The following is a 23,324-nucleotide window of genomic DNA, read 5'->3' as shown; positions in this document are numbered from 1 at the left end:
TTCGGGAGATAAGCTATGCTAAGCACTTCGTGTCCCTGTCCCTGTCCCTGTCCTGCGCGTGCGCGTGCGCGTGGTATTATCTGGATACCCGTTATCGCATGTAGCCATCTAGAGCGATGCGCATGCGCAATGGCATCAGTGGCGTAGACCAACATGGTCGCGTAGAACTCGCGGAGACGGAGGGGGGAAAAGCAAATATGGCGGAGATAGGATGATGCGGAATCGAGGGGTATGCTGCACGGTACAGTGAGATGTCGATCGATCGTTTGTTCGGGTGAGATTGCTGGCGTGGTGTGCGATCGTTGAAGCGATGTGGGTGTGTGTGTGTGACCATGGGGGTTATGTAGATAAGCGTGGGTTATGCATGAGGTCCGACGTCAGAAGTTGGTGGGACTTGTCAACTATTTGGAGAACAGAAGTTAGTGTGCGGTGTTACAAGGAAGGAGTTCAAGATTCATGATTGGCTCGAGGATCAGCGTGTCAGAGCATCACGGGTCTGCACGAGAAAGGAAGGTTGAAGTATACTATCTTGATTCCATTGCAATTGCGTGATATAACATCGCATTCGTTCCATCCATGCCAACTCCTCACTGCGCAGTGCAGACAAGGAAGCTATGTGTAGTATTCAAGGAAGAGAGAGAGAGGTCAACGGTCTAAGCGCAAAAGGGTATGAGCGAACGCAGCAAACAACTCCATCTACGGCTTGGGCACTTCGACAACCATCTCCTGCTCAACCGACTCGGCCTTGGCCGCGAAGCGCGCAATATCCGCGCCGTCGACCTTGCCGTACATGGTCTCTGCGATTATGCCCGTGATCTGGTATGGGTCACCGTTGGACGCTGGGCGGCGGTCCTCGAAGTAGCCCTTGTTTTCCGAGGCGACGGCGCGGGGGATGCGCACCGAGGAGCCGCGGTTGGCCACGCCCCAGGTGAACTTGTCGTATGAGGCAGTCTCGTGCTTGCCCGTCATGCGTAGCTGGTTGTCGGAACCGTACACGGCCATGTGCTCGGCCTGGCGGGTGGAGAGCTTCTCCATGGCGGCCTCAATGGCCTTCATGCCGCCGTCAGCACGGGTGTCCTTGGTGGACACGTTGGTGTGCAGACCAGCGCCGTTCCAGTCGCCGGGGATGGGCTTGGGCGCAAACGTCACCTTGGCGCCGAACTCCTCTGCAACGCGGTGCAGGAGGAAGCGCGACATCCAGAGCTGGTCACCGAGCGAGATGTCTGGGCAGGGGCCGACTTGGTACTCCCATTGCGCGGGCATGACCTCGGCGTTGGTGCCGGAGATGTTGATGTTGGCGTACAGGCATGCCTTGTAGTGAGCCTCGACAATGTCACGGCAGAAGACCTTGCCAGTGCCCACACCGCAGTAGTACGGGCCCTGGGGCGCAGGGAAGCCGTTCTTGGGCCAGCCGTATGGCCAGCCAAACTCGTCGAGAAGCGTGTATTCTTGCTCGAGACCGAACCAGAACTCGGCGGCCGAGTGCTGCTTGAAGATGATGGCGGCGTCGTGGCGGAAGTTGTATGCGTTGGGCTTGCCGTCTGACATGTACGTCTCGCACATGACGAGGATGTTGTCGCCCAGACGGAAGGGGTCAGGGTAAAAGGAGACGGGGCGGAGGTAAACATCCGAGTTGTCGCCGGGCGCCTGGCCCGTTGACGAACCGTCAAAGTTCCATTCTGGGAGCTCCTCGACCTTCTCGACCTTCTTGTCTAGAGTCTGTGGTGGGTGTTAGTATGCGTTCATGGCGCGGGTGGTGATGCGTGGGTGGACTGAGGGGCTGCATATGCGGGGCGCTCCTTCTACCCGTGGCTGACGCTTATCGAGATAAGGAGACAGCCACGCCACGGTAGCGAACGAACGCGATCGGCAGCGCATGAGGTCACACAAGGCGACCAACAACGCGTGCGACCCCCAATTGCTGTATGCACACCAAGATGTGTATCTCGGCGCAGATGGCAGCCGTGTTGGTTCGCAAGCTCGCGGCCTGGGAAATAACGCAGCAAGCCAATCTGGTTGCCGGCGCAGATGCCGCCGCGGTGCTTCGTGGAGAAAAGACCCGACCGGGGGGAATGCTCACCTTTGATTTTGAGCGGATACCGTTCGAGCCGTCGATCCACACGTATTCGGCGATGACCTTACCGCTCTGAGGGAGCGAGAGGTATTTTTGCAGCTGTAAATGGCGCATTAGCGATCTTGGCCGAAGCACGCGAGCACGAGCAACTTACGTTGGCAGTGTTGGAAACAATCGTGGAGGAAGCCTGTGGTGTCTGTGAGTATGACTGTCTTGAGTGGCCAGTGCTACCGCAACTGAATGTCAACATACCATGACTGCGGTGTGTGTGTGGTATTAGGTAGAGGAAGAGTATTGGTGTCTGACGACAAACTGAGGCCTCTAGGAGGGGTAGATATACGAAGAGGGGAGGAAACGTTGATGAGTGTGGAGCAAGATAAGGATGGAGCAGGCTATCTTATAAGAGTAGCCGACTGGGTTCACTTGACTGTCTCGGTCTGTGGCGGGGCCAAGTCTGGTAAGATAAATAACTAGGCTCGCCCTGGCCAAGAGGCGTCGCCGAACTGATTCCGTGGGATGAAGAAGTAACGCAGAGCAATCATTAGGCTCTAGAGTGCTGGGGGTTGGTTCCGACGGCCAACCCACATGTTTTAGCCTCCGCTATTGCTGCTGAACCGGCTGTTTGGAAATGCTGACCATCTGTGGCCTGCAGTCCCCGGCCACGCTGTTGTGCTCCATGGTTGCTCTTCTTTGTCTCTGAACAGCCCGGCGTGGCTCGTTGCTGACGTTCCACAGAAAGCAACGCATGCGGTTGGTCGCGGCTCGCAACCGCACAGCCTCATTTCGTTCCGACTTTGACCGCTCTGTCGCTGGAAACCGTCGCCAGGTGGGTGCAACGTTGCTAAAATTACCCAACTCTACTCGTACTGTTACGCTACATTGTGGTCATGGCTTTCGATACTGCGACCGTCTCCATGCCCCATCTGCCCGTGACTGCTGCTGGTTTGCCGCTATCAGACAACAAACGCAGATTGCTTCGCTAACAGCAGATGGCTCCCCTGTGATGGAAGAAAGTGAATCCTGGGATCCAAAGGCGTTGCATACCACCTGCATACGACACATTCTGAATTGCCGCGCTGACGCGATAAAGCTCAGACCGGCCAATGGCAGCACCGCCAGTGACTCGGCGCCTGTCACCCGAGCCTGTGTGACGCTCGAGCAACGTTTTTTGTAGTCAAGTCAATCGCATCCGATGCCTTGAAGCAACCGTGCCGAGGTCTTGAGCATCGTGTCTTCTGGTCGAAGGGCGTGCGGCCGCAAAGTTCGGCTCTCGCGACCTTCCAGAAGCATTCAGTCTGACATCTTCAGCCTGAGGTCCCAACCCGGCACGGCTGCTCCACATTTCTCCTGCAGCGCCCGCAGCGCCCACATGCAAGACGGCCAAAGGAGTCTGAGGCTATCGTCGAGCATTCGCAGCGAATCGCAGAGGGTGTATATGTAAAACAGCACATTAATCAAATGCTGCAAATCGCTTCTCCAGGCATCTCCACACCGCCAAACCCCACGGGTTTGGGTAACACATGCGCCCGACTCCAGGCACAACCCGACACAGTCAAAAAAGCCGCAGCGCGATGTCGGCACGGTACAATATCGCGCATCAGACGTTGGGGCTTTGGCGGAGGATGCGGGCCTGCAGTAGATCGGCCAAGAGTGGGAACCTTGTTACCAAAGATAAGCCACTGGCCGTTACTCGATTCGCAAACGTAACGTCGGCCGCCGCTGGGCCTCCGCTGCGATACTGTCGTGTGCCCCTTCACAACCCGCGTCGAAAATTCACAAAATTCCGCAAAATACGTCTGCAACGTGCAGAATGGTGAGAGTAGTCTCTGACATGTAGAATATGACGTCCAGGCTGGTATCCGTGCACGTGGCGGTGTCATCTCCCGCTTCCGGCATAGCCAGAGGACTGTTCCACGTGTGGTAAGGGCGCGAGATATGCTTAACCTTCCCCAGATTCAGGCTTGCTGATCAAGGAACCTCCTTTCGATGGGTAGAGCTGATTGAGCCGCTTGGTGCTGGTGGATAGGCCCGTCTGCGCTGGAAGGCGCGTTGAACAAAGACTGGTCGAACTCCTACACTACGAAACTCCCGTCGAGTGGTGTTCGCGTACATTGAGCTTCTGAGCGTCGGAAGATTGTGTGCAGCGCGTCCGTGGACGTGGCGGGTCTAATATGAACTCAACCCCTAGCACTGTTCTCCGCCGACGCCCAGCGATGGATATCTCCTGGTCCACGCTCCAGCCTTATTGGGTCATCATTGCACATCCCTCCTTGACGTCTTCGACACAAGAGATGTCATGCAGGCCCGGGCGATCTCGGTGGGTGGCGAGTGCGGTTGTACCTGCAGGAGGAGGGACTTGCGCAACGATGAGCCCGGAGCGATTCGGAGAGAGCTGGGGACATGGCCACCTCGTCGGGAGCTAACTCTGCTGGGTCTGAGTGCCAGCGGTGTGGAATCTGGGGTAGCTTATCAAAAGCCTGGGCTTGTTGGGAGTCGTTCTGCGAAACACTCTGGCCGCGTTAGTCATCCGCTGGCCACCACTCAGCGTTTTGGCTTATTGTAAGACCCCCCGTCCTACTCCTTACGTCTTAACCTGTTCTTACATGGCATGAGAAAGACTAGGCCGAACCAGGCTGATGTACGGCTCTGGTTCGACGCTTTCTCGCTGGTAAAGACTTTGGCAACCATTTTGCGACACGCAATCAACCCGCGTTGAAAGCTACGCAACGCTTGCGAGAAGCCAGAGAAAGACTTTTCCAGTTGCCGAGGAACTCCAGATGGGTTACAATCCCGATCCAACCACGATTGCAAGGTGCGGCCCTTGCTGAGTTGTCTAGTGGTTGGTGCTCGAACGAGAACAGACAGCGACTACCTTCGCAAATTGCTGGCCATCGTACGGCGCATCTCCGACTCTTCAGTAAATGGATCGGACTGGTGCAAATCTTCGCAATATATGCCCTGGTTTTTTATTTATGATCATGGTGGTGCATGGCGTCTAGCGATAGTCGGCTCGAGCCGTCCGTCGAGATTCAGCGTGGTTCGTAAAACCTCATGGCATCAGCTGGTCCGCGCTCAGCACAGTCGAATATCCCTCTCTACGCTTTCTAACAGGTAGTTATGTTGCGTTCCGATGTCTTCATTCTTAAAAAGTCAGTGTTTGCTCACGTGGTCTTCCTACAGCGAGTGCCTCATGAACCTTACCGGGGCCAGCCTATGCCTTCGCGAAACGTATTCTCGGAAAATCGGAGTTCCTCCTCGACTGATCAATGGTGCGCACAACAGACCAACAGTCAAAATATTGATATATGTCGTCGCAGCAAGAGGAAAGTGAGGTGTGAGGGGAGACGCACGGACAGCCTTGGCATGACAAACAGGAACTATCGCTCCTTCTATCTCAAGATGCTCTTGAGTTCACTCCCTCCAACGACTATCTGCTTCCTTTTCTCAACTATCTGCAGTATCGTAGAGCTTTCGTTGTATCACAGAGGTGCAAAATGTGCCTCGCGCCCTCGGAATCCCGCACAACGAACAACTTTTCCGACAACATTGCACATCACGTGCACTTTTTCGTTCAAAACGTTCCAAGGTTGCAGTACCAGGAAAGTGGATCGTATAGAATCTCACTCCTTCAGCTATCGTTCGTCGATACGTGCTATAGCTCAGCATATCGACTATGCATGAAATCATACAGGATGTCGATTGTCGGTGTAGCATTTCGTCCAATCACAGCCGTCGCACACACATCTTGTACCTGGGTCTCCAAATCGCCGCAATCGATGCTTCTCAGAGACTTGCCTCATTAGGCAGTTTGAAGGCAGTGGACCTGCGGCTCGAGCAGTTTGCGGCCTTTGATTTCGGAAAAATCCTCGTGGCAACTCGCTTCGCTGATTCTGGCCACAGCATTCCCGTTGTGTACAGCGGAAAATACCATTCGGCAGCGGCCCTTGTCATGTGCACTGCAAGCAATGAAGATCTAGGAACCACCTTTCGGTATGATCCGAAATTGTCAGGAATGCAATTATTTGTCCAGACGGAGGTGCGCTCCGGTCGAGACCTGATGGTCTACCAAAACCTCAGTACCAAACTCTGCCTGGCTGTCAAAGCTCTTCTTAAGCTGCTCGTGCTAGCGAACCGTCTTCTACGCGCATCTTGGACCTCCAACAAGATCGCCGCGAGCGAACATGCGTTCCGCATGTCGACATGGCAGATTCGCAGAGCCCAGCCCCTGAGATTAGCGAAGATCAACCGTGGTCGGATGGGTTGACCCGCACCAATAGGAAGAATTGCAGTCTGGCACCCAGCGAGAAATTACCATGATGCATAGTCACAATTGCATAGTCCAGCATGAGCATAAGTATACATGTAAGCGACAATACGTAAACACGGCTCGAAAACACGCAGAACGTGTTGTTGTGCTAGTCGCGCTGTAGTGCAACGCCAACTCCCTGTCGTTCACGCTGTGACGCCATGGCAACCCAAGCCATGACAACCCAAGCCATGACAAGTGTCGACCTCGACCATGGTTCGACTCAGGAGACGGCATTCCGCGCGAGTCGGGGAGAACGAGCACCGCTGCACTGGGTCCACGTGAAGTTTAGCGGAGATCAGTCCACGCGTGCATACATGCCGACATTGCAACGGCAATGATGGGACGGTGAAGCGTACAAGCTGGTGTACCGTGACACCAGGTAATAAGTCCATCACACTGGACGACTTGCTTCTTCTCCCAGCCACCGTGCACCCGTACTCGCAGTGTAGGCTGGCGACTCAGGGCGTCGCGAGCAAAGTCTATTTGCAGAAATGTCTCTAGCACCAGCGATTTGGTGGTCGGAAGCAGTAGAGGCGTCGATGGGAGGGCTAGTGACCACGATTTTTCGATCGCCGTCAAGGATAGCGGCCCTTCCTCTCTGACCCTGTTGCTCTCCAAACGTCGACGGGGGCCAGCGTCTCAGCTTGCGTGTCCTCTGCTCTCCTATCCAGATTTGTTCTGTTCTGTATCACGACCATTATCCGGCAATGTTGTCTTTCGCTCGTACCTGTGATTACTAGGCTGCGTCGGAGCCGTGCTGCACTGTCCGGTTAGCGTTCGCGTACTGCATCCATTCGTTCCGCTCCACCTGCAGGGCTCTCCTAAGCCCGACGTCCAGTGCCCAGCTCGAGGTACGCCCGGGGTATGCGCAGCCAGTGTTCATATTGTCGTAACAGGCATTGAGGCCCTGTGGATCTACAGCATAACTGATACTGATATTCACAATTTAGAGAGAGGGGCACTCGCTCGCCATGCATCGGCATACCCTTTCAGACACAGGCGAGATGGCCTCGTCGCGCAGCTCCCGGGCGCCGTCCTTCAGCAGCGACAGGCCGTCCGCCGCCAGTTCAATCACTTTCCAGATGCCCACCACGGTGCGACCAGCGCCCGCGTACATTGCTGCGTCGGTGGCCTCGCAGATTGTTACCGATCACCACAACGCACAGCTGCGCGAGGAAGACGACGATGCGGATGAGCTCGAGAACGCCATCTTCTCGGAGCAGGCACTTTCGCTACTCAATGCCTTTCTAGACCACCTGCTGTTCGCTTTTCTCTCCTCGGCGCGCTCCCCGTCGCTTACCGCCGTCCGACCGGCCATATCAGACGTGCTCAAGCCGCGACTGGCCCGCGAGGCGACCGAATCCGCCGATGAGGAGCTCCAGGGGCTGCTCGCTGGGGAAGACGATGAGATCTCTGCAAACGACGGCCAGCCGGTGGACAAGTGGGATGTGGAGAAGGTGTGGAAGCGCACGCGACTGCGTATCATGGTATACACGCGCCTGGGCGAGCTCGAGGATGAAGACGAGGAGAAGTACGTCCAGCAGGAGCGCGGTCTCAGCATGGACGAAGACGAGGATGACGAAGCGGGGCTAGTTTCGTGGGCGTCTGCCATATTCCTGACCTCGGTCATTGAATACATCGCAGAGCAAACACTGCTGGTGTCCGGCTCAGCTGCGTACGCGCGCATGGCCGCCAAGCTCAAGAAGGTCCAGCAGCAGGTGCAAGACACGGAAGAAGCCAGCTTCGAGCGGATCGTGGTTGAAGAGCCCGACGCGGAGAAGATTGCGCTCAATTCGGCGCTCGGCAGGCTGTGGAGGACCTGGCGGAAGCGCGTTCGGTCACCGCTCTCGCCCATCTCCCCAGGCCGTGGTATCCGTTCTGTCGCGAGCTGGGGAAGCCTGCATCGCCGAAAGATGAGCCACGACACGATAGATGGTTCCCTCCGCGGCGAGCAAGAGCCCATTCCTGAGCGCATCCCCACAGAAACCGAGATTGCGGCAAACATCCCTCTGCCCGTGGGCGACAATGATGTCAACGAGATCGAAGTACCAGGACTGGCAAATACATTCGAAGCCGATAGCGAGAGTACAGGCACACAAACACCAGTGCCGCGAAACCAGCGCCCATCGAGCGTCATCATGCTAGCCCCAGTAGAGACCTTCCGGCGAAGAGCCACGAAGCCACGCCCGGTTTCCATGCCTCACCCACCTGCATCAGAGTTCACGGTCCCCGTCTTCTCCGAACGAGCCTCCGACCCGCCCGAGACACCCTTCGAGACGCCCATGGAATATGCTACCAAGCGTACCTCATACATGGCGCACGAGCAGCCAGCAGCTGTCCCTCAACACACACATCACGAGGAACGCGAAGCACTCGAGTCACCACAAACCGCAGATGCGGAAATGTTGGCCTTCGCTGCCAATACGGGCCTGGGCTTCAGGATGAGCACCGTGAACCCGATCAAGACAGAAGTGCCAGCAAAGACCGAGGACGAGCCAGAGATTCCAAGCGCGGGAGGCTATGAAAGCGAGCCCAAGATTATGCAGTCCAAGAGGATGTCAGTCGAGAAGACGGGTCCTCCAGGCATCGTGCGCACCTTCTCCACGCGAAGCTCCAGTCGCTCCGCCCAACACACACCCGTAGCAAGCCCGATGCTGCCACAGCAAGCTGACGCCCGATCCTACCTCGATGACGCTGAGACGACAGATGACGAGCCTGAACGCACGGCAATAGGTGTTGCACGCACATCCGATATCCCCATTCGATCTACGCCTACCCCTGACATGGCTGCACATGGAGGATATGTCGAAGTTCAGCCTCGACAGACTTCGATCTCGTCGATCTCGGCGCGCAATACCCCCTCCCCCGACGCGAAGCCTATCACACCAGATCGCTCTGTTGCACGAAAGGACCTACACAAACGTGAGTTATCAGGCGGAGCTTATGCTGCTGCCGGCGCAAGCCAGCTTGGAAACATCACTAGCGCGCCACGACAGCAGGCGCCACCAAAGTCAAGGGGGGCTTCACTACCTTCACTGCAAGAGGCCGAAAGCCCAAATGCACGTAGGAACAAGACTACCTCTGAAGCTAGCCCAACGCAAACAGCCACTCAGCGCAAGCCTGTTCAGGCTGGTCGTGATGCTCGAGCCAACACCCTCGAACGACAAGCGCAGAACAAGTCCGCGGAGGAGACCAAGCGCACGCCTCACGCTACCTTAGACGGCTCCCCATCTAGCGAAAAGTCTGCTGTACAACGAGTCTCCTCGACATCGTCGAAGAAGTCTAGCATCCATGCCCGGAACAACGGTAGAGATTCCGAGGCAAGCCAGCGCTCAGCCGTGCGCAGTCGCATGTCTGAGGAGGACCGAGAGCGCCAGTTCGAATCGTTGGTGAATGCAGAAGAGACGGTAAAGTTCACCCTGACTCCACAAACTGTGCGCGACTTCGAGGCAAGCTCACCTTCACTCACCGTTCGCTTCACCGTGTTCCATAGCTAACTTCACTAGGACTCGCAACCGCCTCTTCAAAGAAAGATCGAGACTCACAGACCTACCACATCGAAATCCAGCGTTACAGTCCACCCGCGTGTAAACGCCGACAAGGACAACTCTTTCGGCACTGGACATCTTCCATCACGGTCGTCGTCTAGAAGCAAAGGCCCTGTCGCTGCTCCACAGAAGTCATCGCCAAGCAGGAAGGTCGTTGGCAGGCAACTTGCTAGAGAGCCGCGCATTGAGCAAGAATCGATGCGCGACTTTGCAGACTTCATTCGTTCGACTGGGCCCTCGCCAGGACAAGACAAGCCAGTGCAACCGTTTGTCAACATCAGTGGCAACGGACCACGATCGACGAACGCTTCATCCTCCTCGCTTGGCCGCAAAACTTCTACCCGACAGAACAGTACTCGTGGTACAGAAGGCCCATCCGCATCTGGCAAACCGCGTGTCAACATGGAGCCTCGCAGTCCTGCAGGACTCAGCACTGGCAATGACGATTTGATCGACTTCATCCGCCAAGGACCACCCAATGCGCCAAACGGACAGCCTAGGATCCCGCGCAACGTCGCACCCTTCAGGACCACGGTAGACTCTGACCAGTTTGATCAGATGCTTGGCGGTAATAATGTGGAATCTGCGTATGGATCAACAGCGTCTACTCTTGACTCAAAGCACTCTACCCAGACTATCAACTCACGGACCGGTCTTATTCCAGAGCCAAAGGTAGTGCAGCCCGCCTACTCGAACCAGCCTCAAAAGCTTTCGGGCAACATGGCTTCAAACAACCAGGAGCCTGTCATTACCCGAACCCGCCGTCGCGTGAAGGATCCCTACGCAATCGATATCTCAGACGAAGAAGACGACGACGAGGACGAAGACCAGCTCACCGCCCTCCCACCATCCACCCAACCTCCAGGCGTGCGACAAGAGAGCTTGATGGACTTCCTAAACGGTATGGATCCCCCATCCACCAGCAAGCCCGAGCCATTCGTCCTCAGCCCCGAAACCATCGCCGCAGCCAAAGCACGCGCAAACACCTCCAGCTCGTCCTTATCCTCCACCACCACCGGTCCTCGCAACGGGCCCCAAAATTACGGCGCTATTTCTTCCACGTCAGTCGCGTCGGATGCTCATCGCGCGTACAAGCCACGACTCCAGGCTAGGGCGCCTGCGGTGAGTGAGGTACGCACTTCCAAGACAGCGACTAGCGATCTCGCGGACTTTTTGCGCAACTCTGGGCCGCCGGAGCATGTGGTGCCCAGCCAGCCGGTCGAGGAGAAGAAGAAGAGTAGGAAGTTTTGGAGGAGGGAGAAGACGTATGGGGATTTGCCTTGAGATGTAATGGTTCACGCACTATGTCTTTGTTTTGAGCTACGTTCTTACTTTGTATCTTTATTGGGCCGCTTAATGAGCATGAGCATTTGATTGAACGGGACGTTCTTCGATGGAAGATGTCGGTTTGGAGATTGATCGCTGGGAGGTTTACTTTCTCAATACCCATTTTATCTTTTCTTTTTCGTCTTCTGACTTCTGGTTATGGGGTGTTGCTTTTCTTATGTATCATATTCTTATATGTTATGAGTATGTTTTGGGTATGCTGTACAATACTATGGATTTTTGTATGCTGATGTCAACGTTTGGGATGCTTATTGATTGTGAGCAGATCAGACGTATCGATACGAGTCGTGCATAGACTTGCGCACCGTGACAACTTCCGTCAAGTATGTGAACGTCTCCAGCTTCCCGCACATTGCACGTATGGCACCTCACCCACCTCTTCATGCAGTCATGCAAACCATAGCGGAACAATTCCGACCCCATTATTCGCTTACATCCATTATCCATCCCCAACTCCAACCACAACATCAACCCAACACCATACCCAATGTCTCCCAAATACACATACAACCACTCTCCCCAATCCCTATCCCTCCTTATCTCATCCCTCTGCATCCCGCACTCTACGTCCCCCTCTACCCTCGCATCCAAAGCACACACGCCGCACTCCCCCGCGGAAAGCCGTGAATATCCCGCCGTAGTATTCTACCCGTCCACGACACAGGATGTATCGATTCTTCTCAAAGAATGCCATGAGCGCCGCATCGCCGTCACTGCATATGGCGGCGGCACGAGTTTCGGCGGCGCGCTAAGCAACTCCGGGGGCGTATGCGTGAGTTTCGAGCGCATGGCCCAATTACTCCATATCAACGCGGATGACGGGGATTGCGTCGTTCAGCCCGGTCTCAACTGGATGCACCTCAACGCCTTGTTACAGAAAAGTGAAAAGGGTACAGGATTGTTTTTCCCTGTAGATCCCAGTCCCCAGGCGAGTGTTGGCGGTATGATAGCCATGTCGTGTAGCGGGACGAATGCGTATCGATACGGCACGATGAGGGAGTGTGTTGTTGGGGTGACGGTTGTTCTGGCGGATGGGAGGGTGGTCAAGACGAAACAACGGCCCAGGAAGAGTAGTGCTGGGTATGATCTTACGCATTTGATTGTTGGGAGTGAGGGCACACTTGGGTTGGTCACTGAGGCGACGCTCAGGCTCGTGCCGCTGCCGCGAAATTTGCACGTGGGTATCGCGACGTTTGGAGCGTTGGAGGGCGGCGTGGATGTTGTGCTGGAAGTGCAGAAGAGCGGCCATGTGTTCGAGGCGTTGGAGGTGGCGGATGGGAAGCAGATGGAGTGTTTGAATCGGTCGAAACTCTCTCCAGTCAACTTCACCGAAACACCCACCTTGTTCTTCAAAATCGCGGGACCGAGCAAGCAGATGGTAGCCGATCAGATCAATATCATGAAGACCTTGTGCGCACGGCACAAAGCCACTTCTCTCGAGATCACGGACGATGAGAGCAGGATCGCGACGCTTTGGGGCGCAAGAAAAGCCATGGGCACGGCGCTTGTTGCTATGAAACAATCCCCCACGGACCTGTTCATTCATTCAGACTGCGCGGTTCCAATATCAAAACTCCCTGCGCTCATCGCCGGCACGCATGATCTCATCACCGCCGCGACGCCTCCAAACTCACGCTGGTTCTGCGCGAATGTCGGACACGCAGGTGATGGGAACGTACACAGCTCGATTATCTGTCCCGCCGAAGATAAAGAGTTGGCTGAGGCAGTGATTAAGCGGATTTGCAGGCTAGCGTTGAGTTTGGAGGGTACGGTAACGGGCGAACATGGCGTTGGGATGAAGTTGAGGGATGTGTTGGAGGAAGAGGTGGGGAAGACGGGAGTGGAGATTATGAGGGGGATCAAAGAGGCGCTGGATCCGAGAGGGATATTGAATCCTGGGAAGGTTTTTAGGCTGGAGAATGGGGTGGGCAAGGCGAAGTTGTGAAGAGAGGAAGGAGGTGTGTGGGGCTGCAGATTGGATGACGGGAGTGGAGGGATTGAAACATAAAGGCTCGCCTCGCGCGGCGCTCTACTTTTGTTCCAAATCACACACTGCTTCTCTCAGACTTCCCAAAACGCCAGCAGCTTAGCAACATGTCTTGTTGTGCTTCTACTATCAAAAACAACAACAGCGTAACAACATGTCTTTTTCACCAAAGCTACTGAGAATTATGTATATCTCTCTCCTCTGCCGCCGCGGCGATCATACATCTGTACATTAATCGTCTTTCCCGAAAGCTGTAGCGGGATTTTACATGTCTGCCGCGGGCCAAACAGTTCAAAATTCAAACTGTAAGGGCAAATGTTATGTGCTTCTTCGATAAACACGTCCAGGAGCATGGTGATTTCGTCTATCGATTTGGCAATATGCACCTCATTGGCACACAATAAAATATAAGCCAGGAATGTGACAGTGACAAGGCAAGCACTGCGCAGTCAATCTCGTTGTCAATTTATTACGTGACTGATGCCGTAATTGAATCCAATTGCCTCGACTCATCACATACCGTTGTCATTCACGGCAAGGTACGAGTCATCTGATATGTAGGAAGAGACAAGATTGTTTCAGGTTTTCTGAGCGAAAGGTTAGGTTGTAGATCGTAATGACTTTTCGTTATTGCAAGGCGCCGTATATACTGTGATGATCCATCGCAGGTCTGTCTCACGGGAGTACATGTGAAACAAGAGACATGTTTCTTTTAGTTCATAGAACAGCACTTTCAAGACGTACGTGGGCATATGTCAGATAATGAGCGCCAATGAGAATTTTTACAAAGTTCAACCCTCGCAACATCCTACTTCATCACTCCCGACTGCCTATCTCTCTTTCCCCATCTTTCCGCCCTCCAATTTTGGTCTCGTTACAGCGTCACCAGACCCATATGTGATTCTTGTTTGGTGCATGCTTGCGATTCTCTGATCTTCGGCGAGTCAAGGTTTGCCGCGTTGGACAACTGGCTTATCCGTGCTCTTCTTAGCAACGGATGGTCTCTTAGTAGTAGGTCGCTTTCTAGGAACCAGTGGAGTATCTATATGGCGTAATCCGAACCTCACCGCGCTGTTTTGTGCCTTGGCTACCCCGGTGAGCCTATGTGTTTGTTGGTCGACGCGCAGTGGCTCTAATGGTTTGGCGTGCCCCTCATTTCCGTCATTCAACCTCTTCTCTCTTCTTTCCTTCAGTTTCCTCTCAGTTGCCTGTCGTTTGATGTTTTTCTCCTCTTCTTCCTTCAGCCTCTTCTTGTTTGCCGCTTCGAGGTGTACATGGCAATGTATCATTGACCGAACGCGCTGGTCAGGTGGAGGACTGTACAGCCAATCTATATTGTTGCAAAACCAATCATCATTTGGTCGTAGACCGCCTTGTAGTCGATTGGGATTCTCGAGCGAGTAACAATAGGCCTCAAACTTGATACCGCCCCTGATGATATGGTTGTTACAGTCCTTTGTCCTGCAATAAAGCCAGTCTGGGCGACACATCGTTGTGATTGTTACCAAGGCTTTAGCTGTTATGAAGGGTTCGTGGTGATGTGAGTAATCTTGACGATAGTAAAGGCCTGCCTTTACAAGTATTGGTGGGATCTGAAATTGTAGTACTGCGAGTTGGTGGAGAATAAAAGGTGGGCGAGCAACATGCTTTATACTGCAGCGGCTCGAGGGACGATTGCGACAGTGACTCCGAGCACTGAGCCGTCACCGTCGCTGTCAATGTTTTACGTGACTTCTAATGCCGTCATTAAATCCGAGTGCCCTAATTCATCACGTACTTCTCTTATTCACGATAAACGGTTGTGCAGAGTTCTAAAATTTAGGGGCTCTAAGTGATCGGAACAAATTCTAGTGATGAGTGCGCGATGACCTGGTTCCACACATTACAGTTTCACACGAATCAATATGGATTCCAGGAGAAGGAAACACGTATTGTAGATATCTCTAACACTACTTTCGAAGCACCCCGACCACTCCAAAGAAGCTATCGATACTTCCTTGCGTCTAGCAAGGCCTGCTGCACCGTCCAATCTTGCTTTTCGGTGGTTGTCATTCCCCTTTTGGCCTTTGCGGCTTTCTTTACCCCCCAAACATCCTCATGTAGCGACGTTCTTTTCCCAACTACCTTTTCTTTCTCTGCTTTCCTTGCCGCCGCGTTTCTTTGATTTGTCGCTTTCCTCGCTTTGTTTGCCGCCATCTTCGCTTGATCTACCGCCATGCTTTCTGCACGTTCCTCCTCACACTCCTTACAGTGTCGTTTACGCAAACGCCTGAGTTTGTAGCGGATTCTCAGCTTCAATCGGTCTGTCGCAGAATCCTACCTCCAGCTCCTTGAAGAGGGTCGCTTTGGGCCAGTTAAGACTCTGTCTAGAATCGCAGACCTTGTGAACTCTTGGGCTCAGCTCTTTTGTTAATTGATCGTTGTCGACCGTTCAGATGTCCACTCGATCGTTGCAGTGACGACTCGCGCGATAGCAATATGAGATTGGACCAACCCTGATTGTGGTGATGAGATGGTGGATGTGCTGAAGTGTATAGCTAAGGATGCTGTATTTGAAGTCGGTACTCGGTAGAGGCCTGCCCTAAAAGAATGAAGAGTTGCGGGGATTATGAGAATGCGAAATAGTAAAATACTGAAGCAAGCAGGCGAGTGTATCGCGCACTTCATACTCGACGTTGCCGCAGCGCAGGACTGTGACACTTCGGGGAGTGACTGCAAGACGGTGAATATGTGGTATCACATATTCGGGAGCAATTCAACCTGATGACCTGTTGTCACCAAACGATCTGTCTCCCGAAATAACAGAAATAAAGACTTCTGAATTCTCAAACAGGCTCGCCAGCAGTATACTGGCATTATGATATGCTGCCATGATCGTGTATCTGCGAGATGCATGATCAATTCGACGGTGTGACCCCCATGGGAAAGCACGGAAGGTTCACTGACGTGTAGGAGTCGTGCTCGAGTCAGGGACTATGACACATTCCGCAGACTTTACCATACCATGAACCTTCATGGAAATATTTCCGGAACAACGACATCGGCTACTACGAAGTCATTTAATGTCTGCGGAGTCATTTACTCCGACGGGAACTGAACTTGGATAAAGCTTTACCCATCGTGGCAAGCCATAGCAAGCGAGGCGTTATCGGCAAGCGTGCCGTCTCTGGCGCCTAGAACGTTGAAAAGAAGCGTAACCCCACAGAATGTGCTGTAAAGACCCGCGTAGCTGTAAAGATTGCTCCGTGGTAGAAAAAGATGGGTGACATTTCCAAAGGGTCGCATGATGTCCTTGCAGGCCAGAAGGATGACCGCGATATCGAACAGGCAGTGTTCGCGCCACGAGATCCTGCTGGAAAGGACAACGAGCTGGTGGCGGTGACAACAACAGCATCCGAGCGATTACCCTTCTCCAAAATGAGGAGTATCGCGCTTGTTGCGGCCGTTTCTGCTGCACCTTTCCTGACTGTAAGGAGAACATGCAAAGATTGAATGCGAAACACTGACTCACAAACACAGACATTCAATACGCAAGCGAGTATTATCACACTGCCTACCATCGGTGAAGCATTGAACATTCCCACAAGTCGTCAACAATGGATCGTCTCAGCTTACAATCTGACGTTTGGCTGTTTCCTCGTAAGTGTACTGCGCAGGTTTTCCAATCTCAACTCACCCGAACGCAGCTACTCTGGGGTCGCTTGGCCGACATCTACGGACGGCGACTGATTTTCCTCTGGGGTTCATCATGCTTCACAATCTTTGCAATCGTGACGCCATTCATACCGAACGAGATAGGCTTCGATGTCCTACGAGGTTTGGCCGGACTGGCAGCAGCAGCTATGTTTCCCACAGCATTGGGCATCCTTGGAACGACTTTCCCACCAGGCAAGGCGAAGGATCTTGCATTTGGCTGCTTTGGGGCCGGGGCGCCTTTGGGAGGTGTGGTAGGAAACATCTTCGTATGTATAGCAAGTCTCTTCAAACGAAAATGAACTAACATCGTGAAGGGCGGTGTTGTCAGTGAATATCTCAGCTGGAAATGGGTCTTCTGGATCTTTGGCATCATAGCTGCCGCAGCCACAATTGCGGGTTTCTTCGTCATCCCACTCCCCCCAGCACAAGCTGAGCCGAGCATGCGTAACACGGTGGACTGGGTAGGTGGGACATTGATCACAGTCGGGCTGATCATCCTGCTCTTCGCGCTTTCCGAGGGCAACGACGTCGGCTGGAGCACACCATGGGTACCCACACTTATTGTCGTTTCCCTGCTCATCGTCGTTGTGTTCGGCGTCTGGCAACACTACCTTGAGACCAAGACAGAGAAGCGGCCGTTGATGAAGACATCCATCTTCAAGAATCGGAACTTTCTGTGGGCCAACGTGATCATGGCGCTATTCTTTGCGTCCTTCAACAATTTTCTCGTGTATGCGACATACTGGTTCCAGGACTACCAAGGCTTGTCTGTCATCCAGACAACGCTGCGCTTCATACCGACTGGCGTGACCGGTATTCTCGTTGCGCTTGTCACTGGATACATTCTTTCGTCCGTTCGTGGCGACTACATTCTCACCTTCAGCACGACCTGTGTCAGCGTAGCGTCGTTGTTGTTCGCCATACCGATTCCGGATGATACTACGTACTGGGCTTACGGCTTCCCGGCTATGGTCCTCAGCGTATGCGGTGCTGATACTCTGTTCCCTGTACTTACTCTATTCGTGGCTAAATCACTCCCACCTGAAGATGCATCACTTGGCGGCGCACTCATCATGGCTGTAGGACAAATTGGACGTTCCATTGGTCTTGCCATCGCGACTGCAGTCCAGACCGCGATTCTCGCAAACGAGAAGGGGGCCAGTGTTACGGATGTTGGGAGTGAGGGGTACAGTTCACAGCATTGGGACGAAGGACTCAAACTCAGCATCCGAGGCGCTGCGTGGTTTAATTTTGCCATCAGTCTCGCTTCGACAGCAGTCGTAGTATTCTTTGTTCGAGGCATAGGTATCGTTGGGGGAAAGGGCAAGCGATAAGTCGCGTCTGCAGCGGCAGCATCAGCAGTGGCTTGGTGTAAGCACTAGGTACCGAGGTCTACATATACCTACCCACTCACACCGTGCTTTCATCTCGCTGCACCTGCATCCTCCCCAGCTATTCTGCCAAGGATCCTACCATCTCAAGTATATTACATAACAGGAAAAACACTACACGCGCCAATAAGCAAGCGGTTTCGCCCGTGTCGCAAGAATGGCCCTCCGTGCAAAGATACCCAGCGGATACTGGTACTTTTGCACGGTCGTCGACCCGCTTCTGTCGCTTTCTGCTGTCATTCTCACCTACTTCAATCCGCCAACCTTCATGGATGCCGGCTTTGCGCGAGACTCGCCGTATGCAAAGATTACGCCAAGTCACCAATTCCTGCTGCACCAATTCGGCGGAGCGTTCGCGGCTTGGATATTCCTTATGCTCACGATGCTGCGCGAAACCAATGATATGAAAGTCTGGACTAGATTTCAGAGTGCGCTGGCTATTACCGATGTGGCGGTATTGTTTAGCCACTGGAAGGCACTTGAGGCGCAGGGGCGATTAGGTTTTGGGAAATTGAGGTTCGAGGAGAGCAGCAATGTGCTGTTGCTCCTCGCTATTTTGCTGATCAGAATTGGATTCGTTGCTGGATGGGGATTCCCGAAAGGTGGTGCGGCGCAAAAGAGGGCATGATCGGACCATGCGGTGTGGGATCTGTAGTGATAATAGGAGAACGTTGTGCACATGGAGTGGCATCGCACAGGCGCCTGCACTGTCGGTCAAAGTGTGTCTGCCGGGCTCTCTGGCTGCAAAAGTTTGTGCGCATTCTGTTTAAATCGCGCATTGGTTGTTTTCCATGTCGGAGTTCGGACTTGACTGCTCAAGATAGTGCTAGAGATCCATATGCGAAGAAGCAGGTTGTTTCATCTAAGTTGGCGTGCCGTACTGTGTACATCCAGGGACCTGGTGGCGAACATGCCTTGAGCATGCCTGAGGAGGACTTGGTGTCGCTATCAAACATACTCCACTTGTACCGTGGCGTAGGAACAAGTCATCTGTGGCATGGGCGCCGTTATCGCCGGTGTCGTGTAACAGCACCCGCGGTTCGTGCTCTACACTGTACCTCCTCAATTCATATTTTGCGACAATCCAGCTTTCACAGGCTGGATTGTTCGCGCCATGGGCGGTGAGAATCTACATGCACCCGCCGATGAGGTGATTGTGATCGTAGCCTGAGGATGATCTTCCAGGGGCCACAAACTCCACCTGATCGAAAGTGTGCGCAATGGCGTTGGCCGCTTTGGGTCGACTAACGTTGGAGCTTGCAGATCCTACTTAGATTTGTTTCCGCTTTATCCTGCCCCACCTTGTTCGTCCTGCAACCTCAACCTCGTATCTTTCGTAGTAGGTAGCACTGAAGGCTCGCATGATGCAGCGCGATGACAGTCGGATTGCGGTATGACGCTGACGTGCAGCCACCGATTATTTCTTCAAAGAAACTTGCGGTCCATGGAACGGCACTGCGCAGCCGCTATCCTCTAGGCAAGCTGGGGATCAGCCTTCTATTTTGAGAACACGACGAAAACACGACTTTCCAGCCAATCCCAGCCTCGTCAATCCGGACTCTCGGCACCAAGTCTGCTCGGAAAACAACAAAAGCCATGCCATCGCTAGATTTGCCCTAGGCGCTGCAGCCAGCCCCTCCCAGCGGCTCGTGGAGCTTGTCCCCTACCGGGCAGCTCGTTGCCGCAATTTCAGCCGCCACGCTCAAAGTGGCTTAGAACGACGCTTTTTATTGGTTCTCGGGGAATCAAGCATTGACAAGCTCTCAGCCCCTTCGTCCAATACAACCTTGCAGGTACGATGAAATTACCAGGACTGAACGTGCGCTGTTCCTTGCCAGCCCGCGTCATATTGGTGGTCCACCGACAGGTGACCGTCGTGTCGCTGGTGGGCCTAAATCATGTTGGCTTATGCTTACCACGGTGATCGCTGCATGTATAAGGCCCTGCAGCATCCACGTTGTTGGCTCCCATACATTCGCTTTTTCTATCACGGTCGTTTGCATATACCATTTAATAATACTTAATCATGAGGACTTCAGTCTTCTCCGCCACATTGGCCATTTCGGTCGGCGTTTCTGCCTTACCCCAGATTACCCCTAACACGCCGCTTGCCCCCGCTCTTCCATTGAACCTCTTCGACACCGAAAAATTCGTTACTCCTCTTTCGCTCGATTCTATTCTCAAGGGCGATTTCCCAAAACCAGGCGACATCATCAAGGACCTCGAGAACCTCCCAAAGCCAGATAAATTTCTCGGCAATTTGTTTGGCGAATCCAAAGAGGAGTCGGTCAGCCAGCCCGAGGAGGAGTCGGTTGACCAACCTAAGCCTCAGACGCAGTCTTTCGGTACCTCCAAGGCGGAGTCATTCGAGGGAGCTGATGAGTCTTCGTCCCAGAGCTTGTCGCAGTCTGACACAGTCAGCACACAGGCGACATGCTCCAACCCCCGCGTCCGACAGGAATGGGATTCATACAGCAACAGCGACCGACAGGCGTACATCGACGCGATCAAGTGTTTGATGAGCAGGCCTGCCAACGGCCAGTTTTCCCAGTCCAAGAGCCGATACGAGGATCTGGTTGCTCTCCACCAGACATTGACACCCAATGTTCACGGAAGCTCCAAGTTCCTTCTCTGGCACAGGTACTACTTGTTCACGTTTGAGGATATACTCCGCAGCGAGTGTGGCTTCGATCGCAACCTGCCATGGTTCGACGAGACTCGGTACGCCGGAAGGTTTGCCGAGTCATCCATCTTTTCCGACCAGTGGTACGGTGGAATCAACGCCGGCGGAAGGTGTATCACCAACGGTGTAAGTGGTACTAAGCTTTGCTTTAAGACGTATGACTAACACGACATAGCAATTTGCCAACCAAGCCATCAACGTCGGTCCCGGCCAGGGTAACAGCCTCCATTGCCTTGCCCGTAACAACGATGACTCCAAGACTGCCAACTGCAACCAGCAAATGGTAGACGGCTGCAACAACCAGAACGACTATGCCAGCATGGCTAGCTGCTCCGAGGGTAGTGTACACGCCTGGGGACACAACGGTGTCGGCGCCGTCATGCAGGACACCTGGGCATCGCCTGCGGACGCCTTCTTCTTCCTGCACCACGCCTTCATCGACCGCAACTTCCGCATCTGGCAAAACAAGGACCCCAACACCCGCACAACCACCATCAACGGCAACGACAAGGCCGGAAACCCATTGACTCTTGACACCACCATCAACGTCTACGACATCCGTCCCACCGTCCGCATCAGGGACATCCTCGACACCACCAGCACCACCCTGTGCTACAAGTACAACTACTAGTTGGATGTTTGTCTCTGTTTGTCCCAGTTTAGCGGTAGCATAGTTTTGAGCTTAGCAATGCATTGCAGCCCGCCCAATCGAACAACTCATTTTGAGAACTCGTAGCCCGCTGAAGCCGTTGTGATGACGTGACCTAAGTACTTTCTTTTGTCTTACTCAACGGGCTTCTCCCGCCATGCACGAGGTAATGAGCAAGGTCACGGCCTAGGTCCCTGTCTAATATTCCCAGTTCCGCGATCCAGCATATGGCATCCATCCTCAGCTTCGTCAAATGCCATTTTACAGCTCGAAGATTTCGAATCATGTCGAATGCTTGCGCACCAGGCCGTGGACCTATACCATAGCAGGCGTTGTACAGACTCTCTACTCTGTAGTAAACCACGGGTGATCCTGGGGGACGCAGCGAATCCGACATCTTCTCGCCGCCTCGACGAGTGTGCGATATTTCCCCGTTGATGATGCGCAATGACGCGATGTATCTCTGGCGGTATGTATACACGCGTCGGGTGATGCGTGGTCGTCTCTGCCTCGACCCAATTCGAGCGCAAGGCTGTACTATCTTCCGCCATTGTAGGCAAACTTGTCACACTTGGAACACGATGAATCGGTAGGTAAAGGTTGCAATGTCGTATGGGACCGTAAGGCACAGCTTGGTGGAGTTCGATTAGGATTGCGCTAGTGGCTCGCGTGGGCGTGTGAGCACGTGAGCGACGCCGATTGCCGCACTGGGATGCACCTCGCATCCTCCATGTTCATCGACGATCCCAAGCAAGAGCTGAAACAAGTAACAGAAGTCAAATGTAAACGCTATATATTGCGTCAAGAGAACTCCCCTGTGTGATGCACGTCCATCAACAACCTTAAGCGCGTAACGCCCTTTCTTCATTTCGCGCCACCTCCCTTGGTTGCGAAGTCCTCTTCGATGCTTCGCCCTTTGCACCAGTCTAATTGCCTAAACATTTTCCTGCCTCACATGTATCACATCGCTCCTTGAACGTGTACTTGTCCCCGGACACGCACGTAAAGACGGATTTCCAAGCACCCGGTCCACTGCCACAGGTGTCGAGAGGCCAAGGCCACTTCTTGCATGCATGGCAGGAGAGCGCGTCGTGCTCAAACTGGACGTCACAGTACTGACGAAGTATGATTTGTGGATCGATCCCTGAACACACTTTAGTATGTTGTGGGAATGTGAAGATGTACACATACTCAAATCTCCAATAATCTGTCCGTAGCAGTAGTCGTATCCGGGTTGGCAACTCGCGCCCGCGTCGACCAAAGGAGAGCTCCAGCTCATAGCTTCGTGTCCGTTGCCGTAGTTCTGCGGTGCTGGGATCGCTGCGACGATTGAACCGCATGCGACGAGTGCGAGATAGATCTTCATGATCATAGTGCGAACGGGGATATTCGGAGACGTGAGACCGAAAAATGCTGAGTAGAGATGTCTGCGATCGTGAGGAGAAATTCTGAAGGAATCATAAAATATATGCTGTTCTTGTCGCGCACACAGAAGATTGCTTAAAAGCTGGGCAGGAATGCGCGTCTCCACACGATATATTCGGTCACACTCTCCCGGCGGAGTCTGCCTACCTTCGTACCACCTCGTTTGATGTCATGTTCATTGGCGTAACGGAACAGGCACCATTAAACGGCAAGGA

At 53.6% G+C, this 23,324-nt stretch overlaps 10 protein-coding genes across 10 annotated transcripts; 5 read left to right on the top strand and 5 right to left on the bottom strand.

Moving 5' to 3' along the window:
• Nucleotides 1-514: 514 nt before the first annotated feature.
• SNOG_14379 (hypothetical protein) lies at nucleotides 515-2,188 on the bottom strand (the record flags this gene model as incomplete). The annotated part of the gene is made up of 3 exons (XM_001804515.1): nucleotides 515-1,719; nucleotides 1,889-1,987; nucleotides 2,081-2,188. 3 exons carry the CDS (start codon nucleotides 2,186-2,188, stop codon nucleotides 697-699), a joined length of 1,230 nt encoding a protein of 409 aa, XP_001804567.1. The 3' UTR covers nucleotides 515-696.
• Nucleotides 2,189-4,327: 2,139 nt separating this feature from the next.
• SNOG_14378 (hypothetical protein) lies at nucleotides 4,328-4,762 on the bottom strand (the record flags this gene model as incomplete). The annotated part of the gene is made up of 2 exons (XM_001804514.1): nucleotides 4,328-4,530; nucleotides 4,678-4,762. 2 exons carry the CDS (start codon nucleotides 4,760-4,762, stop codon nucleotides 4,328-4,330), a joined length of 288 nt encoding a protein of 95 aa, XP_001804566.1.
• An 806-nt stretch (nucleotides 4,763-5,568) lies between these two features.
• Nucleotides 5,569-6,338, top strand: SNOG_14377 (hypothetical protein; the record flags this gene model as incomplete). Its single annotated transcript, XM_001804513.1, has 2 exons — nucleotides 5,569-5,631; nucleotides 5,766-6,338. 2 exons carry the CDS (start codon nucleotides 5,569-5,571, stop codon nucleotides 6,336-6,338), a joined length of 636 nt encoding a protein of 211 aa, XP_001804565.1.
• A 436-nt stretch (nucleotides 6,339-6,774) lies between these two features.
• SNOG_14376 (hypothetical protein) lies at nucleotides 6,775-7,266 on the bottom strand (the record flags this gene model as incomplete). Its single annotated transcript, XM_001804512.1, has 2 exons — nucleotides 6,775-7,066; nucleotides 7,169-7,266. The coding sequence occupies 2 exons, from the start codon at nucleotides 7,264-7,266 to the stop codon at nucleotides 6,775-6,777; spliced, it is 390 nt and encodes a 129-aa protein (XP_001804564.1).
• Nucleotides 7,267-7,387: 121 nt separating this feature from the next.
• SNOG_14375 (hypothetical protein) lies at nucleotides 7,388-13,223 on the top strand (the record flags this gene model as incomplete). The annotated part of the gene is made up of 4 exons (XM_001804511.1): nucleotides 7,388-9,875; nucleotides 9,960-11,168; nucleotides 11,574-11,636; nucleotides 11,920-13,223. The coding sequence occupies 4 exons, from the start codon at nucleotides 7,388-7,390 to the stop codon at nucleotides 13,221-13,223; spliced, it is 5,064 nt and encodes a 1,687-aa protein (XP_001804563.1).
• Nucleotides 13,224-14,209: 986 nt separating this feature from the next.
• SNOG_14373 (hypothetical protein) lies at nucleotides 14,210-14,755 on the bottom strand (the record flags this gene model as incomplete). Its single annotated transcript, XM_001804510.1, has 1 exon — nucleotides 14,210-14,755. The coding sequence occupies one exon, from the start codon at nucleotides 14,753-14,755 to the stop codon at nucleotides 14,210-14,212; it is 546 nt and encodes a 181-aa protein (XP_001804562.1).
• Nucleotides 14,756-16,523: 1,768 nt separating this feature from the next.
• Nucleotides 16,524-18,295, top strand: SNOG_14372 (hypothetical protein; the record flags this gene model as incomplete). Its single annotated transcript, XM_001804509.1, has 3 exons — nucleotides 16,524-16,733; nucleotides 16,922-17,227; nucleotides 17,276-18,295. 3 exons carry the CDS (start codon nucleotides 16,524-16,526, stop codon nucleotides 18,293-18,295), a joined length of 1,536 nt encoding a protein of 511 aa, XP_001804561.1.
• Nucleotides 18,296-18,509: 214 nt separating this feature from the next.
• SNOG_14371 (hypothetical protein) lies at nucleotides 18,510-18,980 on the top strand (the record flags this gene model as incomplete). The annotated part of the gene is made up of 1 exon (XM_001804508.1): nucleotides 18,510-18,980. The coding sequence occupies one exon, from the start codon at nucleotides 18,510-18,512 to the stop codon at nucleotides 18,978-18,980; it is 471 nt and encodes a 156-aa protein (XP_001804560.1).
• A 1,334-nt stretch (nucleotides 18,981-20,314) lies between these two features.
• On the top strand, nucleotides 20,315-21,770 carry SNOG_14370 (hypothetical protein). The gene is made up of 2 exons (XM_001804507.1): nucleotides 20,315-21,161; nucleotides 21,211-21,770. The coding sequence occupies exons 1-2, from the start codon at nucleotides 20,379-20,381 to the stop codon at nucleotides 21,664-21,666; spliced, it is 1,239 nt and encodes a 412-aa protein (XP_001804559.1). The 5' UTR covers nucleotides 20,315-20,378; the 3' UTR covers nucleotides 21,667-21,770.
• Nucleotides 21,771-22,548: 778 nt separating this feature from the next.
• SNOG_14369 (hypothetical protein) lies at nucleotides 22,549-23,282 on the bottom strand (the record flags this gene model as incomplete). Its single annotated transcript, XM_001804506.1, has 4 exons — nucleotides 22,549-22,598; nucleotides 22,640-22,828; nucleotides 22,876-23,132; nucleotides 23,257-23,282. 4 exons carry the CDS (start codon nucleotides 23,280-23,282, stop codon nucleotides 22,549-22,551), a joined length of 522 nt encoding a protein of 173 aa, XP_001804558.1.
• Nucleotides 23,283-23,324: the final 42 nt, after the last annotated feature.

The sequence above is a fragment of the Parastagonospora nodorum genome, assembly GCF_000146915.1.
Source record: "Parastagonospora nodorum SN15 chromosome Unknown scaffold_31, whole genome shotgun sequence".
NCBI lineage: Eukaryota > Fungi > Ascomycota > Dothideomycetes > Pleosporales > Phaeosphaeriaceae > Parastagonospora > Parastagonospora nodorum.
The sequence above is the reverse complement of the archived record's forward strand: the minus strand, read 5'-3'. Positions and strand labels throughout refer to the sequence as shown.